Raw genomic sequence first — 20146 nt, forward strand, 5'->3', positions numbered from 1 at the left:
GATGGGTCTATTGCTAATCATTTAAATGAATTTAATATAATTACCAGTCAGTTAAGTTCTGTAGGGGTAACTTTTGATGGTGAAGCTAGGGCTTTGTTATTTCTATGTTCATTGCCAGAAAGTTGGAACAATTTAGTTGTGGCCATTAGTAACTCTGCCTCTGGATCTAGTACTTTAAAGTTTGATGATGTTGTTGGCGCAATCCTTAGTGAGGAAATGCGACGGAAAAGCTCCGGTGAGACATCAAGTAATGCTTTGACTGCAAAGACTAGGGGAAGAAAAATGGAAAGAGGAAAGAGCCTAGGATGTCGCAATAAGTCAAGGAAAGGTAGATCCAAGTCCAGATCAGGGATAGTGTGCTGCAAATGCAGGAAGAAAGGACACCTGAAGAAAGACTACAAATCTCGGAAGGGAAAATAAGGAGACATGTAGCAAGAAAACAATCATGAAGCGAATGTGACAGGTGATGTGTTGCAAGATGCTTTGATTCTTTCATTAGAAAATATTATTGATGCCTGGGTGGTAGATTCATGGGGTCATTCCATGCCACACCTGCTAGGAAACATTTTCATGATTATGTTTAAGGAGATTTTGGATAGGTTTGATTGGGTGTTGATAAACCCTTTAAAATCATTGGAATGGGTATAGTTTTCATAAAACAATAGAATGGAAATCAATGGTTGTTGAAGGAGGTAAGGCATGTTCCAGATCTGAAGAAAAATATGATTTCAATAGGGCAGTTGGGAGGTGAAGGCTGTGTGACTACTTTTACAGATAAAACCTAGAAGGTCACTAAAGGAGCCCTGGTAATAGAAAAAGGAGAAAAGGTTGGTACATTGTATTTATGCAATGGTATTTCTAATTCAGTCAATGTTTTAACCTCTACAGGACAAGATACGACATTATGGCATCATAGGCTTCGGCACATGAGCGAGAAGAGGATGTAGATTCTTCACTGAAGAAAGTTTTTGCCAAGTTTGAAGCATGTTGATTTAAACTTCTATGAGAATTGTGTTTATGGAAAATGGAAGAGAGTCAGATTCCTCAGAGTTGGGAAAGAAAAGAATAGTGAAAAATTAGAGCTTGTGCATACATATGTATGGGGACTTGCTTAGGTATCATCTCTTGGTGGATCTCATTATTATGTTACTTTTATTGATGATGCAACCAAAAAAACCTGGATTTATTATATTCGAAATAAATCTGATGTATTTGATATTTTCAAGAAATCGAAATCTTTGGTTGAAAATGAAACAGGAAAAAGGTTGAAGTGTCTCAGATCAGACAATCGAGGTGAATATTGCAGCAAAGAGTTTGATAGGTATTGTTCAGAGAATGGAGTTCGCAGAGAGAAGATAGTTCCAGGAACACCGCAAGAAAATGGTGTGTCATAAAGGATGAATAGGACAATCATGGAGCATGCAAGATGCATAATTTGCATGCAAGATTGCCTTTACAATTTTGGGCAGATGCTGATGTTTATCTAATAAACATAGGGCCTTCAAGTTCCTTGGATGGTGGTATTCTAGAGGAGGCATGGACAGGTAAAAAGGTAAACTGCTCATTTTTAAAGACTTTTGTTTGTGAAGCCTTTGTCCACGTTACTAAAGAAAATAGAACAGAGCTTGAGGAAAAATCAAAGAAATGTACCTTTATTGGATATTTTGTTAATTAGAAGCAGAGATGTCATATTCAATGAAAAGGTTTTGTATAAGGATCAGATGCAGGAAAAGAAACATGAAAAAGAAAACAAAGAATACACGATGCTTGATGAGATCACAGAAAAAGTGAAGGTGTCTGAAAATCATAATGATCAATAGCCAGAACAACAACAACAACCACAACAACAACAAGCACCTCAAACACCTAGAAGTGGTGTTAGAAGATCTACCAGGATAAGTACACCCCTTGAACGATACTCTCCTTCATTATATTATGTATTTTTGACCGATTCTAGTGAACCAGAATGTTATGAAGAAGCAGTGCAGGTAGAAACTAGGAAGAAGTGGGAGCAAGCCATGAAAGAAGAGATGGACTCCTTAGCACAAAACCAGACTTGGGACTTAGTCAGGTTGCCCACAATTAAAACAACATTACAGAATAAACGGGTTTACAGGTTGAAGGAAGAAGATGGAGGTAGAAAAAGGTATAAAGCTAGACTTGTGGTGAAGGGGTTTGCACAGAAAAAGGGTATAGACTTTGATGAGATATTTTCTCCTGTTGTTAAAATGATGTCAATCAGAACTATTTTAAGTCTAGTAGTAGCTGAAGATTTGCATCTTGAGCAGTTAGATGTAAAGACATTCTTTCTCCATGGTGATTTGGAGGATGAGATATATATGCATCAGACACAAGGATATGAGGTAAAAGGGAAGGAGAAACTAGTGTGCAGGTTGAAGAAGAGCTTGTATGGCTTAAAACAGGCTCCAAGGCAATGGTATCTAAAATTTGACACGTATGTGTTTGAACAAGGTTATACTAGGTGTCACTCTTATCATTGTGTTTATCTCAAAAGAAAAAATGATGGAAGCTATATTATATTGTTATTGTACATGGATGACATGCTTGTTGCAGGTTCTAACATGCAGGAAATAAATGTGCTCAAAAGAAAATTGGCGAACTCATTTGAAATGAAGGATTTAGGTGCTGCAAAACAAATCCTTGGTATGAGAATAACTAGAGACAGGAAGAATTGAAAATTAACATTGTCTCAGAGTGAGTACATAGAAAAGGTGTTGAAAAGGTTTAATATGCAAAATGCAAAACCAGTTAGTATACCTTTGGCTAGCCATTTCAAACTAAGGAGGTGTGTCCCAAGACTAAGGAATAAATGGCTTCTATGTCTAAAGTTCCATATGCATCAGTAGTTGGAGGCTTAATGTATGCAATGGTCTGCACAAGGCTTGATATTGCATATGCGGTGGGAGTTGTAAGCAAGTACATGAACAATCCAGGGAAAGAATATTGGATGGCAGTGAAGTGGATTCTCAGGTATTTGAGAGGTACCACAAATCAAGCATTATGCTTTGGTGGTTCAAACATTGCTCTACAGGGATATGTTGATGCAGATATGGCTGGTGATAGAGATAACAGGAGGAGCACAACAGGGCATGTGTTTACTGTAGGTAGAACAACTGCTAGTTGGGTTTCAAAACTGCAAAGTGTTGTTGCACTCTCAACAACGAAAGCTGGGTATGTTGCTGCGACAGAGGCTAGTAAAGAAATGATTTGGTTAGAAAGGTTTCTAGATGAATTGGGTAAGAAGTAGGAGTTGGATAGGTTATATAGTGACAACCAGAGTGCCATACATCTTGCAAAGAACTCTGTATCTCATTCCAAGACTAAACATATACAACTCAAGTACCATTTCATACTTTCAGTGTTGGAAGATGGACAGTTGAAGCTAGAAAAGATACACACTAGCCAAAATCCTACAGATATGCTAACAAAAGTTGTAACCAGGGAGAAACTGAGATTTTGCTAGGTTTCAATTGGTCTTCAAGTATGATGACGAAGCTGAGAAACATCCAAGTCCAAAGTGGAGTCATTGTCTAGCAAATGAAGCAGCGGTGGAGTTGCTATAATCAGTCTCCAAGTGGGAGATTGTTGGGTGTGGAGCCTGATTATCTTCTTTATTCAGAGGTATCGCCACATTGGACCCTAGTTCGTAATGTGGCAGAAACGCTGCCTGTGAAATGTACGCCGTTGGGGGGGTCCAGGGGGGGCCGACGACAATTATTTGGAGCCCCCCCTTGGCGGGGGATCGAGGGCAACGCCCCCGAAGCTAAAAATAGATGTAAAATTTCCTTGTAAAATGTTGTAATTTCATAGTCAATCTGGGCTGTTCATTAGGCGGATATCAAACGGTAGAAGCTATGTTTAATTTAGGGTTTTTTGCCTTAGAAGGCAACCCCTCTCTATATATGAGGGAATTGTAGATCTGTATTCTGAGTGAGAAAGAGAGAGGAGATTTTGTGAAAGCGAAGAGGGAATTACAGCGGATCTACTGTAGGTTGTATCTCTTTAGTTTGTTGGATAATATAAAAGGAAGGACTGGTTGTTTCTCCATGGACGTAGCCCAAATTGGGTGAACCACGTATATCTGTGTCTCTCTTGTTTTATGTGTTTTCTGTGCTTGTATTTCTGCAATATGTTTATGTGTTTCATTGCTCTGTAATATTTAATTTTCTAAAAAAATCACTGGGAAATTCTTCAAGAATGTAGCAACCATAGGGGTTGGGGCGATGGGGGAAGAGTAGGGGAATTTGCTGCAGGGGGAAGTAGAGAACAAGAGAGCGAGGGGCGAGCCACTAGAGCCCAGGTGGTATGGGTGAAGACGAACCCACAGGAGGAGAATTTGATGGCGAAAGTGCATGAGAGGAAGGGGATGGCACATTTGGCGAAAAATCGATTTTTAGGTCCCTGGTCTGTCGCTTGAGGGAGGAAGAGGCATGGTTGTGATAAGAAGAGAGCTTAGCAATCCACCTTGTTGCTCTCGATTTCTCTTGCGCCCTTTCCTTAAGTTGGCGATCCAGGAGGTTGTGAAGAGCCTAGAGTGTGGGCCAACCTCGACTTATCTTTGCCTCCTCTAAAGCCAACACCTGACACCTAATGTGGGAGGGAATTCCATAGTCAAATAGAGCATCTACAATGGAATCTTTGAAGGTGGCGGGGGGACGTCCACGACCCCTCCCTCTATTGCGGCGATGTCCATGGCTCCTATCTTGATTCATGGTAAGATTATAGAGGTTGTAGGAAGCTAAGTGCGGAGTCGGAGAAGGCGGAGAATGCAAAGGGAAGAATGTGCAACCTAAGAGACAGGGCCTCGAATAAGATAATCAAGGGAATGAAATGATGGCAGAGCATGGCATCGAGAGATATATTCCCCAACTTGAAAAGAAAGATAGTTGGACGAGTGTACGAGTACATAATTCGCTTAGTTGGGAACTTATGTTGCATTTATGCCATTTGGAGGGAGGTAGGTGCCAGGTGGGGAGCACCACCAATTGGTCTAAGAGCACGTGTTAAATTCTTGTCGTGCACCCAGATCCGGGGAAAATGTAGATTCTTGTTATTATTAAACATTAAATATAATTTAACTATGAAGAAATCCCATATATATGGATAAATATAATTATTTTCCATATAAAAGAACTTCCATGTTTGAATGGATTCGTCATGCAAGTACACTAACCGCAACCACATGCTAAAGCAACATATTAATCCATTATTTTTATAAAAAGTGGTTTATATTAAAGTTTCTTTTGTCACAAACATAATTAGAGTGTTGATAATTTTTTCAATTGAAAATTTTCAAAAGTTTTCATGATTTTTTATGGAAAAAAAAATAAAAATAAATAAATAAATAAAATAAAAAAATAAAAAATAAAAAAAATAAAAAAATAAAAATAAAAAATAAAAATAAAAATAAAATAAAATAACATAAAATAAAATAAAATAAAATATTTTTCATAGTACCCTCTATCAATTCAATGTTCTTCTCTGATCATGAGTGGGTTCTAGGGATCGCTGGAGAAAAGGAAGTTTCTACATCTGAAGAGGAAGGATTCAAATTAACATGAAATGACTCAAATCTTTGAGTTGAGTATTAGCCACTTGCATCTTCTTGTAGATTCGATTGCACAACTACAAGTTTCTTTGAGAAAATATGTAGATGAGGGTAAGAGAATAGATTATAATACCTAGGGAAACAAACCCTAACCTTGTATTGGATTATGGTGAAACAAACTAATTCTATTTTTGATTTCTTCATTTGCACTATTAAAATCAACTTCATTTGTTTTAGTTTTTTTTTCATTTGCACTATTAAACTCAAGTTCAATTTTTTTATTTCTTCATTTATAATGTAAAACTCATTAATATTCGCTAAGATATTTACAAATTATGAAGCATCTAAAAGTTGATATGACATCCATTATCTCTAAACCTTCTCAATAAAAATGAATTTAAATTAATATGCTCTTTTAGCAACTTAACTAGTGTACACAAATTATTTTACTATTTTGACAAGTTTATTGGGATAGCCACCTACATAATTGGGATACCACAAGTTTCATATGTTTCAACTACATAAATATTAGGATCCATGCCTCCAAAATATATAAACATTATATATACATATCTTTTTAATATTTCTATATGATTATTTCTGCCCTCAAGTAAATGTGGAAGAAATTAGAATAATTTTTTCTCGAAAAAAATAAAAATTTTATTAAAAAAAAAAAATTATTTACTTTCATTAAAATTGAATTATAAAATTTCTATTTAAATTATAAATTAATGAAATTATTATTATTATTATTTAAATTAAATTCAATGTTATGGAATACTTTGATACAATCTAATTTTAAAATATTAATATATGGGAAAAATTATTCTTACTAGATTTTAAATAAAGAATATCAATTTTACGTCTTATTATTTTTAACAGATGCAAAAATCATCAAATGCGCATTTATATTAAATATTTCCCTAATAAATATAGAAATTAAACATCTAAAAAATATATAAATATATGCTATGCATACCTTACAAATATATATTTTATATTTAAAAATGTATGTCTTATATATAGAAAGAAAATAACAGACGTAAAAAATCATCAATTACGCATTTATATTAAACATTTTCCTAATAAATATAGAAATTAAACATCAAAAATATATATATATATATATATATATATACACTATGCATACCCTTATAAATATATATTTTATATTTAAAAATGTATAAAATATATACACACTATGCATACCCTTATAAATATATATTTTATATTTAAAAATGTATAAACATCAAAATATATCTATATATATATATATATATATATATATATATATATATATATATATATATATATATATATATATACCCTTATAAATATATATTTTATATTTAAAAATGTATGTTTTATATATAGAAAGAGTAAAACAATAATATGTTATTATTCTTTATTAAGATTTTTTAAACATCTAAAAAATATATAAATATATACTATGTATACCCTTACAAATACATATTTTATATTTAAAAATGTATGTCTTATATATAGAAACAGAGGAAAAAATCATCAACTACATATTTATATTAAACATTTTCCTAATAAATATAGAAATTGAACATCTAAAAATATATATAACTAGAATTTGCACCAAATGTTGCAAAGGAAATGTCATAAGGCATAAATTGATAAACAATCACCACATGGGAATGAGAAAATCTAAATAAGATGCAAAGATGGTTAAAGTTTGGGATCCAGTATTTAGAACAAATCTCGAATAGCAGTCTGCATAGAGTGAAAATATGTTCTGATCCATATATATATATATATATATATATATATATATATATAGATATATATATATGAAAAAATATAATTGAATAGGTCAAAACAAATCTCGAATAGCAAAGCCTACATAGAGTGAAAATATGTTCTGATCCATATATATATATGAAAAAATATATTTGAATAAGTCAAAAAGTTGGATATGAAAAATAAAAATGCATGTACACCAGGTTACACAAAAACTAGAAACTCACTGCATTCAAACTCTTAAGATGGCATCTACATAGATGTCTACTTTCCTCTCAGGCATCAAGGACCTTATAATTCTACAACATGTGGGGATCTACAAAGAAACACATAGAATGATAAAAGAGCGTGTATTTGCAAAGAGTTCGTGAGTTATTGTATCCAATTCATTCATAGCGTAGCGGAATTTAGCTAATGCACAGAAGGCGAATAGCCCACTTACGCAACCTTCACATTAACATTGGTGACTTGGCTTTATAAGTTTCTTCATAACTGCACCATCTCCAAATGACTTCAAACATAGTCTAGTAAAACCTCTAACCTTCAGCAAACTTGGCAGTAAAGGCTTTTTCAAATCACAATCATCAAAATCATAATGTTCACGAATCTCAAAATGCTTTTCTATTCACAAAAACAGGCATAAAAAGGAATACATAGCGTTGATGGTGGTCTAGTGGCAATTTGAAGCTGTTAGGGTGATGATAACCAGAGTCCCATTTAAAAAAAAAAACATCAAATCTAATAGAAATAGAACATTATCATAATGCATCAAAACTACAAACCAAATTTTTAAATTTTTTACACACATCACCATTCCATTAAAAGTTTGTCCTTACTCACTTCTGTCCACAAGTTAAAGTGAACTTTTAATCTTAAAACATAATATTAAAGTTTTAAAACACAATATTTAAAGTCATTTACTCTTAATACAATATTTAAAAGGTCCTTAATGTTACGATCACAACTAGACACCATATTTTTACTACGATGAGGACTCTAGATACACACTTATATTCTTTACGACTATTTATTTAGCTATACCAGCAGGACTAGACACACTACACAGAAACTTTGGATAACTAATATTTGAAGGGCCAATAATGCCAGTGGAACATGGATAACATGTTTGCAGTGTGCACTCGTCCTAATCCTGCACAACAGAAACCTTGCCATGATGAGTGCAAGTCATAAACTGAAATTTTGTCCAAAAAAGATACACTTCAATGTAAAATATATGCACTGCTAACATTGAAGAGTCACCCATATGAGGATCTGCTAACATTGAATAGACACCCATATGAGAATAAAACTTTATTAATAGGAAACTTTAAGCTTATATCTTGATATCTTACAAGTCTACTTGCACTTGGCATCATGTTTAAGAGAGATCTTAACCATCCAATCAATCCAAGTTGAAGTGTGCTTCTACAATTTCAACTCTAAGATCCATGGTAGCAGAACAACTCTTCAGACGATTCCATTGTTGCCCAATCTTCTCATCACATATAACATGCTTTAGATATTTAAGCCCTCCAACTGATTTAGGTAACTTCCTCAATCGAGAACACTCTCTCATGTCAAGCTCCTCGAGTTCCTTTAGCTGCCCTAATTCCTCGGGAAGTTCTTTCAAGCACTCACATAGAGAAATGTCTATATATTCCAGCTTCCCAAGTTTTCCAATAGATGCTGGAAGCTCTTTCAGATCTAGACATGTAGATATTCTTGACATTCTTAAAGAACTAAGCCTCCCAAAATCATTAGGTAACTTTCGAAGAAGGTGACAATTAGTGATAGACCATTTTTGAACTGAAGACATGTCTCAAATGCCAAGGAGAAACTCCTCCAAATCACAACAATGATCCATTTTAAAATCTAGCATTATGGGAAGCTTTATATTCGACTAGATGCCATTGAACCTGGACATATATCCAAGCCCTTCACATAAGCTCAAAGATAGCTTCTCTAAGTTCTGTAAGACTTTACTATGCTCTTGAAGTGGGGGCACAATCAACCTCTCCAAATGAATAGTCTTGAGTTGAGTGAGTGATGATAACAATGGTAGACCCTTCACTGTGGCTCTCTTGGACCCATAATTGAATACTATGAGGATTTTCAATTTTTCTCATTTTATTCAAAAACGATGGAAGAAAGTAATTACTTGCAGACAAGAGTAAAACCAAAGCCTCCGCCTCATGTAAAATCATCTTACACCATTGATACTCTTCCATTTCTCCTGCACAGGTAAACCACAAATGCCAAGCCCAATTACAAAAATATACATTGTGAGACACTTCACATCTTTTAGCTCTTCTAGATTCATAGTTTGGTGGGTTCTGTAAATAATCACCCTTCATAGTAAATAATAATTTTGATAATGATTGTGTGTATCTGTTATGAGTAAAAATAGTAGATCTTTGGCTGTGATGAGAAAATAGGGATGGATAGAGGAGATGGCTAGCCATGTCAAATCTATTGATGGAAACCATCTTCTAGAAGCTGGTTTGGAGGGGTTTTATGGAGAGTCCAAGAAAGAGATCAATCCAGGTTTCTCTGTAGGGACAGATTTCATCTCCAATAACCAAATCCCAGGACTTGATTTTGCAACTATTCATTCCTATCCTGACATTTGGTAAATCTCTATCTATTTCCTCAGATATATATGCATTCAATTGGATGATGTAGAGTTTGCACTAATTTATTGAACTGTGATTTCAACTTTAAAGGCTTGCTGGATCAGATGAGGAGACCCAGATTTCATTTGTGAAGAGTTGGATAGAGAACCATCTAGAAGATGGAAGCAGAATATTGAAGAAACCAGATCTGTTTGTAGAGTTTGGGAAATCCTCTAAAGACCCAAGATTTGACATCATTGCAACCAACCAATCTTGAGAGTAGAGATTTAAAATTGTTAGTTTGCTTCAACGACACCGCCAAATTTTCACTAAAAGATGCATATTAATATCCATCAACGAGCCAAACCTTTTCTAGTCTATCTTACTTACCATGCAAGAAAAAATTGCCCATGAAGAATAGCATTTCACAATTCACATCTTCCTCCCTAGAGAAGAGCAATCCCACACCAACATATTTTATCAGGACATACTAAACTCCAATTTTTTGGCACTCTGAGCGGTAATAATTATGAAGTCAACTGAATTTAATTTTGAAGTGGCAGGGCTCTCAGCCTAGAGCTCAAGCATAACTCCATGCTCATTAAACACTGATGTTCTCACCGTAGCTTGGGTAAGTCTGCATGGGTAGCTTACAACGTCAATTAAATAATTTGAATTTCCAAACGGAAGTAAACTAGGAACCCATTGAATTTCTCAAGGTGCTTCTCCATCTTTTCCATCCTCCAGTTGAACATTTGGACCTTCTCTTTCAAGTGTTTTTCCTCTTCTCGAGTCTCAACATCGTTGGCTCTTAAGTCTTCCAATCTCTCTCTGTCTGCTTTGCCCATGTTCAGGCCTGCAATGTTCTCTTCATAGTTTTAGCAGTTGAGTCACAGTCAAGGATGTAGCTTCTTTGATACGTTATGATCCATAAATGGACTTGTAGCCCACTTACGAACACAGATTCATTGTGGAAGTTGTAAATCTATTTTCTATCTCAATGTTGGATAGAGGACTCTGTATTTAGAGAGGCTATTGGGTCTTTTCCCTCTACATTGTACAAGGATCTCTACTATTCTTTGTTCTTATGATAGTTCCAAGCCTTGTTCTCTCTGCAATGTCTGCTCCAAATTGGTTGGCTGGCTCCTCTTTCTGTGTATCCTGCACACAAGTAACCAGATAACAATGTTGTGAATAACAATTATTTAGTTAAGTCATTTTCTCCTTTTACCAATCAGCTCAAGAATGGAGCAACCCACTCTAAATTATTAATTGGGAAAACAAGGCAATAAGGTTAAAACATTTATTACTTTTGTGGCAGGGAAGGCATGATATGCTTAAGTAAGTTCCATTAGTTAAAGCTAATATGAGTCGTCTCGAATACAGATAATGCATGTTTTCATCTATCAACTCAAATTTAGTGGAACCAGTGAAAGCATCACCAACATCTATAATGAGATTATTGAAATTGCATCCTTATTAGTTAAGAAATTGCCTGAAAATAAAAAGCAGAGCATATACACATGTTTTTGTATCAGTATATTTGCACAACAATTTTGATCCACAACCATCATGGACCACTCAAATAATATGTTAAGGACTGCCTTGCTTACTCATAATCCTAATGAGTTTTTTTTAACTACAAATTCAAAATCCAATGGAAATGGATAAGAGAGTGATAATAACACTGAACTTATTAAAAAAATATGGATTGTTTCAAGTATCCTGCAAGACTGGTATGCCACGAAGGAAATATGGATTTATCCTAACAAGTCCTCCACCCCAAGACTGAAATATCATGGTACCTTTACCAAATATTGTTGTATTCCTTTCTTTTCTTTACTCCATAATCAACCATCCATTCTCCCAAGAAGGCATTGGCAACTAATGAAAACACCTAACAATCAAATGGAGCGCCCAATAGCCAATGGGCAATGCCCAGCAAGTGATTTTATCACCCAAGGAGAGAGGGGGGCTGTGTGCGGCCCGTATGACTGTCGTACGACCTCAAGGTAAGAGAGAAGATGACCAGCAAAACGAATGTGCTATCACTTCTTCCTTTACCTCACCTCTTATGTCCTCATTGTCATAATCTACTACTGTTATTGTTCCCCTTCTTTGAGAAGCTTCCATAGCATCTAACCTTCTTGTTATGGCTCTCAACATCTCTATATCTCTTCATTAATAGCTCCTCTACGTGGTCTTCCTCAACCTCTCCATATAGAGAATCCCCTTCTATGTGCCCTAATCTACTCTTCCATGTAGCTCTCTCTGCAGTTTAGAACAGTATCTACCCAGTCCCAAAGCTGGCGTTGTTTTTGTACCTTGACAACTTTATCCAACAATCTGCTTGGCTGGAGTTGTCCTCACCACTGGATCAACCCACTATGATGTAATCACTTGATGCAGATGCCCCTGAGGCACTGAATAAATCTAGCAATTGAATGCTTGTAATTACAGAGTGGACAACAAACTACACTACTAACAATATCCTAGCTTCTTTAATATAATGGAACTGCACTTCATGAACTGATTTCTTATTTTCAGCAGAAATAAATTGTAACTACTACACTCAAAAAGGTATCACTGCCAAATTTCTGTCAACAATACTTGTATCAGTGTTAATGGATAGGCTCAATAGCTCTTTCATTCAACACAATACAGTTTACATTACAAGCTCGATAGCTCTATTTCTCATGTTAGTTAAAGAACAATAATGCTAATCTTACATTTACTAGGCTTATGGGCTGTTGCCTTTGCAATAAAACACCTCAACAAGGATCTAAGAATATCTTTGACAAAATCGAACTCTGTTTCCTCTACATACAGGCTTAAGGCCTTGCTATACCTCCACTAGACTGTAATGACAGTCATTGGAGTCCACATATCTACCACTTCTGTTCCACTAGCTCTTTGAGCTATTACCAAGCTCTACCTGCTTTTTAACAAGTCTTTGCTCCCAATCTTCAATTAAACTGCTGAGCTACCAAATGCTACTTCCAAGGGAAATGGTTCCTCCTTTAATAGGCCCTAAGCCTCCTTAAAGTCTCCTAATCAAAGTTGACCATTTCAACTAGCTCCACTTCTCACCAATTACTAGTTGTTATGTGGAGTATTCTCAACGGTTTTTTTACCAAAATGAAATATTTTTGAGTGATGTAAGATTGTCAACTGCATAGGAATTCTCTGCATCAACAGTGAAATAGGCATAGTTTTCATTAAAATACAAAACTTGGTTTGAATCGAAGCCACAAACCTGCCTTCCTTCTTTGACAAATCAGTAAAACGTGGAAGCAATGAAGACATAATCTCAACAGTTAGAGTTCAAAAACTGGTTATGTGGTGACGTAAATCTCAAACACAATAAGATCAAATAACTCACCTATGGAATCGGTACCAACATTTATTCAAACCTCACCAAGTACATGAATTTACACTTTAGCTTTCCAAATATTATGAGAAGAGTTGTTTGATTATTGAGAAGCCAGAAGGTGGCATAATTTGCCCAAGTTTCAAATTCGACTCTAGTTATACACCAACATTGAGAATACAAATGGACTCATCTGTAAACTTGATGCCATTTTTAAGATGGCCAGAAAATGAAGTTGGAAAACATTATTGAAATTCTAAAAATGGTAGTACCAAAGACTCAATGTTCTAAAACAACAGACTTCGACTAAAATTTCCATTAGCATGACCAACGATGAAATACAATATATTTCTTTGACCTACTCGATTACTTGATTCTAGAGCATAGTCCACCTCTAATGTCTAGCCATGTCGTCCACTTTGCTCAGTGCTCATTCAAGGAACAATTGAACGCATTGCTTCTTAAGACACACCCAATGCATTTTTGATATCATTGAGTATGCACATGGTTCCTTGAAAACCAATTCACTTTCCAAGTTTTGACATCCGAGATATTGAAACTTCAGGCCCTGGTTTGATCAGGGATGCAGAGCCAGGAAGAGGCCCCAATAGAAAGATGTTTGCAGGAAAAAGGAAGACCCATTGGGTGCTTGTAATATTCAGCATTTCGTCAATGATTGTAGGTCAAGCTACTACTATGCTTCTTAACAGGTATTACTTTGATGATGGTGGTAACAGTAGATGGATATCAACTCTGGTGCAATCGGCAGGATGTCCTATTCTTTTCATACCTCTGGTACTTTATCAAGGAAAACAAGCCTCTAAGATTACCCCGCTCACACCCAAATTGGTGCTAATTTATGTTGGTTTGGGCTTGCTTCTAGCTGGAGACAATCTTCTTTACTCATGGGGTATCTCTTATATGCCTGTTTCGACCTATTCTCTTCTCTGTTCAAGTCAACTGGCCTTCAATGCTGTATTTGCATTCATACTGAACAGGCAGAAAATTACTCCATATATCCTGAATTCTCTGGTTTTGCTGACTTTGGGTGCAATTCTGCTTGCGGTTCATTCAGATGGTGACAGGCCTAAGGGAGTGAATACTGCCAAGTACATAGTAGGATTCATTTGTACTGTTGCAGCTTCTGCCATCTATGGGCTGCTTCTTCCATTGATGCAGCTTGTATTCAATAGGGTTATAAAGAAGGAGACCTTTGCAGTGGTTCTGGAGATGCAAATTTTCACATCCATAGTTGCTACTGTGGTATGCATAGTTGGATTGTTTGTTAGTGGGGAGTTCAGAGATATGAAAAAGGAGGCTGAGAGTTTCACAACAGGGAAAGTTGCCTACTATATGACATTGATATGGTCTGCAATAGGATGGCAGGTTTCTTCGGTTGGTGGAGTGGGTTTGATATTTTTGGTTTCTTCCTTGTTCTCAAATGTGATTAGCACTCTGGCCCTCCCTATTGTGCCCATATTATCAGTGGCTTTCTTCCATGACAGAATGGAAGCTCTCAAAATTATTTCGATGTTGTTAAGTACATGGGGATTTGTTTCCTATATATATGGTGGGTACTTGGATTGAAAGCCTTCTACAAGTGTGCTGACCAGGATATCTGTTCTAGTTGAAAGCTCATCACATCCTTAATTATGTTCATAGATGTCTTTACTGCCCATGAAGAATAGCATTTCACAATTCACATCTTCCTCCCTAGAGAAGAGCAATCCCACACCAACATATTTTATCAGGACATACTAAACTCCAATTTTTTGGCACTCTGAGCGGTAATAATTATGAAGTCAACTGAATTTAATTTTGAAGTGGCAGGGCTCTCAGCCTAGAGCTCAAGCATAACTCCATGATCATTAAACATTGATGTTCTCATCGTAGCTTGTGTAAGTCTGCATGGGAAACTTACAATGTCAATTAAATAATTTTAATTTCCAAATGGAAGTAAACTAGGAACCCACTGACCATTTTCAAAGACAATCCAAGGTGTAACTCGCACAAACTTCTCTTTCTCCATGTTATTAACAACTACTCTATTCTACAATCTCAATTTAGAAAAAGAAGCAACGCAAAAGTCTTCAATTTCTGCACGTCTTTAAAATTCACACCAAATAAAGTTTCTTACCCAGCCCACAAGCCCAATTCATAGATTTTACATAGAACTCTAAAACATCTTTGGTAAAACGAGAAGGTTGAGTGATTTGTTATCTTGATTTAGACTTGAGTGTGTTTTAATTTTGATTTTCAGTGAATGGCAGCTATTTTCAGTCATTTGGCAGCTATAAAAAACCCCATTGAAAAACATCGCTGCCAACATGAGAAAATATCCCAGCCTTGCATTCAGACCAAAAACGGTTGAATCCATGACCATATCACAGAGAAACAAGTGTGCTCTATATAACCAATAGTTGTCAATCTCAATTGCTACAGATTGGCACTGAAAGGGATTTGAAACCTCTTGGTACATTAAAGAACCAGGTTTAATTTGGATCTGTGATAAGAAGTGCCAATTTCAATTGCTATAGAGGGGCACCAAGAGAGATTGGAAGCCCCTCAGTGCAGATCACAGATCCAGGTTTATATGGAATTGTGCTAGTAAGCGCCATTCCCAATTGTATCAATTAGCACAAAGAGGTATTTGAAACCTTTCACCCCCATTAAAGATCCAGGTTTAATATGAATCTGTAATAGTGGATATAGCAGAGAAACAAGAGTATTCCAAATATCCAATAGGCTCCTAAAAAAAAGCCGAAGAATTACAAGCTTCCAATTCATCTTTTCTGCAATAAAACCATTCAAGAAAATAAACATATGAAGCAAGGGACCCCCTTGCTGCTTACACCAGAACAATTTATTTACACGATTATCTGCAACTGAAAGCATCAAAAGAAAAAAAAAATATACAATGATCATGAAGTTCACGAGCACCCACATGGACTTTCAGTGTTTTCTTCTTCGACTTCCCCTTGGCTTCGACTTCCCCATGGCTTCTGAAGAAGAAATACCCAACAACAAACCCCAGGATCACAACTATAAAACCCCCCATTGAAAGACATCGCTGCCAACATGAGAAAATATCCTAGCCCTACATTCAGACCAAAAACGGCCGATTCCATGACCCTAAATCCAAGTGCTCTAGGGTTTCTTCCAATCAGAGGAGCAGTGAGGTCCGAGGCAGCTTTACCACTCGAAATCCCCTTGAAACGAGACTGCAGATTGACAATATACTCATGAAATATAGAAAAAAGAAATACAACAACAAGGGTAAGCAAGTAACCAAGCCATGATTGAGTCTTCCAATCGTCGAACAGCAGGGTCACCTCTCTCCCCCAGTAAAACATCATGTGCATCATCTTGGAGGTCTCGAGTTCGAATCCGGATGAAACCATTTTCCACAATTTCACTGGAAATGCCCCTAACAGACTTGATTCAGGGTTTGGTCCTCGATATTGAAATAGATACAAAGCATACCATTTTGATGGGGTATATTCTTCTCCAACTCGTCCAAGACTGCCCTCCCTCCAACATGTATATAGAAATGCTCAAATGCAAGCTTGAAATCAGGAATGTACGGCTTGATCTTCATCTTCAGAAGTTTTCTTCCACACCAAAAACCGCTGCTGACCCAAATCAAACAAGAAGACAGAGATACGAAAATTTGAGAACCCGAATCAGAAAACAAGAAGCAGATACAAAAATTTGCAAACTTGAATGAGAAAATGGGATTGGGCTCCAAAAATTTGAGAATCCAAACCAAAAATGGTCTGAATACCGCCACCCACTTTGATATACCCATAAAATTTGCCTTTGTCGCCTCAGACCTCATGGCAAGCGACTCTGTTGCAGTGTTTCTTGGGAGAGCGACTCTGTTGTCGAGTGTTAGATGTTGCTACTCATAACAGACGATCTTATCGTGTGCACAACCATCTCAAAGTCGGGGAGCCACAACCGTCTTAAGGCCAGAAAACATCAACTGCCTACAGATGATCGCCTGGTACCTTCGAAGCACAATTTTCTCAACTGATTAGAACGTTTTTCACCGATGATCTAATGGCCGACGATAATTTAATCGTCTAACAATCTATCTAACGGCCCACGTCGAGACATGGTGGCATAGAGGGGAGTTCATTTTAGAGGGGAACGTCTTACGACGTAAATATATACTATTCATACCCTTATAAATATATATTTTATATTTAAAAATGTATCTCTTATATATAGAAAGAAAGAGTAAAATAATAATATGTCATTATTATTTATTAAGATTCTCTAAACATGTACTAGAACTATTATTATTATTTTTATTGAGTTAAGTGAGTCTTGAGATGATTGGCACGTCTAATCTATTGTTTGATTAACGATTATTTATAGGCATTTAAGTAGTCAAAAACACCAGATCACACCCAATTTGAACCACACCAACCACACCAACCCTTAGAAATATTGAGATTTTTCCCTGAAGTTTCTAACCATTAACCTTTACACCACAATGTACCTTAACTACCACCCATCATTATGTGCTTTAAGCCTCCGAAATTGCATTATTAATAATTTTCATTTAAAATAATTTACTTAATTAAAATTAAATCTAAAATATTGAAATAATAAATTGGTTTAAATATAAAAATATAAATTAGTATAAGAATATGATCTAATAACATTTTCTCTTCATTAAGAGTTATATACTTTAAACACAATAAAATAATTTAGAAATACAAGATCCATAAACGTATAGCAAGAAAAAGAATAAAAGGCCACCTTATTACAAAAAAATTCCAAATGATATTTAAAAAAAAATTAATAATAATAAATTATTGTGCCTTGGTAAATGGAAAGTAATTATTACTCCCCATTATTAATTGTAACCTCTAATTTATAACAGTTTTTTTTTATTACATCATAATAATAATAATTAATTTAATATTTTTAATAAATTTTATTTATAATTTTCCATATCTAAATAGTAACACTATTTTTATCAAATATGTTCATTTATTTTTTATTTTTAATAAGTTTATGCTCATTCATGGTGTCAAGATGCTTTGAAAATGTACCCTCGATCAAATCTAGCCATGGAGTTATTTTTTAAAATCCTATCACAAGAAAACCTATTAACTATAAATTAATTATGAAATGAAATTAAAAGGTTAAGAAGGCTTAAGGTTATTATTTTAATTCTAAGTTTTTTGTAAGAATTTTTGGTGAAATTATGATCTTTATTATTTAAAATGTATTTTTTATTATATAAATGACTTTAGCATTTTTTAAAGTTGTTTTTGCATGGTAATTAAAAGCATTTGCCTCAGTTTAGCAAAATTATTATTTATGACTTACTGTCTTGTAAACCAGACGCCAGGTAATAAAGAAGAGAGTCAAGAACTTGCAAAATTAGAGGAGAGGTCATGAAAAATAAAATCTGAAACCACTTGATGCCCCACTCAAGGGGAGACCAATAATAAGAGATAAAAATTGATCATTTAATTGATCAGAGGTTTTTTCTTCTTTTTTCTTGCAAAAGTTAATCCATCTCGAGATGATGTCAACAGTGGATGACATGAAGACAATGGTTTCATTTCCTTGAGGCATTTCCATTTCTGAAGGATTTGCAACAATGGTCGCTTCATTATCATTGTCTGAGTGATTCGATTCATGAATACGTGTATGTCCCCTCATGCATGAAGCAAGGATCATGGTTGCATCTTGCTCTTCTACATCTGAGGGATTTGTTTGAGAGTGGGGAGATGGTAGAGGAGGGATCATAAAGTTTGTGGGATGAGTTGATGTTGCAGGGGGCTAAGCTAAGACTAAAGGACTGGATTTGGATGCAATTTCTTTTTGTTGTTGCATGTTATCTTGCATGTGAGCTAAGGAATTATTATATCCATTTGGGTGTTATCATCCTTGATTCTTTTCTTGGCATCAAGGATGTCAGGCCAAGGAAAATAACTCTCGAAGTCAAATAATTTTCATTGATGTAAGCAAAAATAGATAACTTGTGGAGGTATGCACTTATGGATTCATGTTCTGAGGTTGCTTCTTATTCTAACTCTTCATTTTCTTTATTTACATATTTACAAATTTCTCCCATAATATGTGAGGATTAGGTGTCTAACATTCCCCCCCTCAATTTGAAGCGGTGTTTGTGAGTCCAAGAATCACTTTGAATATTTCAAACTTTTCTCTTCCAAGTGCTTTGGTGAAGATGCCTGCAATTTTCTCATTTTTGCGTAATAATGTCGTAGATAAATAGTCTTGGCCTCTACATGATATCGAATCAAATGGTATTTTAGTGTTGATATGTTTGCTTCAATCATGGAATTTTATATTCTTGGCTAGCTTAATTTCAGAAGTATTATCAATAAGAGGGGGAGTAGAGTTTACTTGTTTCTCTTACAAGTCTTCAAAAATTTTCCTAAGCCACAAAATGCCCTTGATTACTTCTATAGTTGCCACATATTTTTCCTCTATTGTGGAATCTACTAGAACTGACTATTTGTGTGACCTACAGGAGATAGTTCCTAATCCAAGAGTCATTACATACCCTAAAGTAGACACTCCATTTCCTTATCTCCATCGAAGTCTAAATCAAAATATTAAATCAAGCTAAAGTCATCGACCTATGAATATTTGAGTCCAAAGTCTTGAGTTCCTTTCAAGTAATTTATCTCTTTTTGCGGTTGACTAATGTCCTTCACAAGGCTTTCTCATAAACCTGGAAATGATTCCAATAGAAAATGAAATAGATGGTCTAGCAATGTTGAGGTAGATAAGACTTCTCACAAGTTTTCTATACTTAGTTATATCATCAAATTTGTT

At 35.3% G+C, this 20146-nt stretch overlaps 2 protein-coding genes and 1 pseudogene across 2 annotated transcripts; 2 read left to right on the forward strand and 1 right to left on the reverse strand.

The window, feature by feature from the left end:
* Nucleotides 1–9786: 9786 nt before the first annotated feature.
* Nucleotides 9787–10225, forward strand: LOC149261706 (mannan endo-1,4-beta-mannosidase 1-like). The gene is made up of 2 exons (XM_089370624.1): nt 9787–9965; nt 10060–10225. Exons 1-2 carry the CDS (start codon nt 9787–9789, stop codon nt 10223–10225), a joined length of 345 nt encoding a protein of 114 aa, XP_089226750.1.
* Nucleotides 10226–13927: 3702 nt separating this feature from the next.
* Nucleotides 13928–15091, forward strand: LOC149261707 (putative purine permease 11). The gene has a single exon (XM_089382229.1). It carries the CDS (start codon nt 13934–13936, stop codon nt 14903–14905), a length of 972 nt encoding a protein of 323 aa, XP_089238355.1. The 5' UTR covers nt 13928–13933; the 3' UTR covers nt 14906–15091.
* A 728-nt stretch (nt 15092–15819) lies between these two features.
* LOC149261708 (copper transporter 5 pseudogene) lies at nt 15820–17209 on the reverse strand (annotated as a pseudogene).
* Between the last annotated feature and the right edge of the window lie 2937 nt (nt 17210–20146).

Source organism: Pinus tabuliformis, chromosome 6 (genome assembly GCF_031772625.1).
Source record: "Pinus tabuliformis cultivar Carrire ecotype Pingquan chromosome 6, CPIR1, whole genome shotgun sequence".
NCBI classification, from domain to species: Eukaryota; Viridiplantae; Streptophyta; class Pinopsida; order Pinales; family Pinaceae; genus Pinus; species Pinus tabuliformis.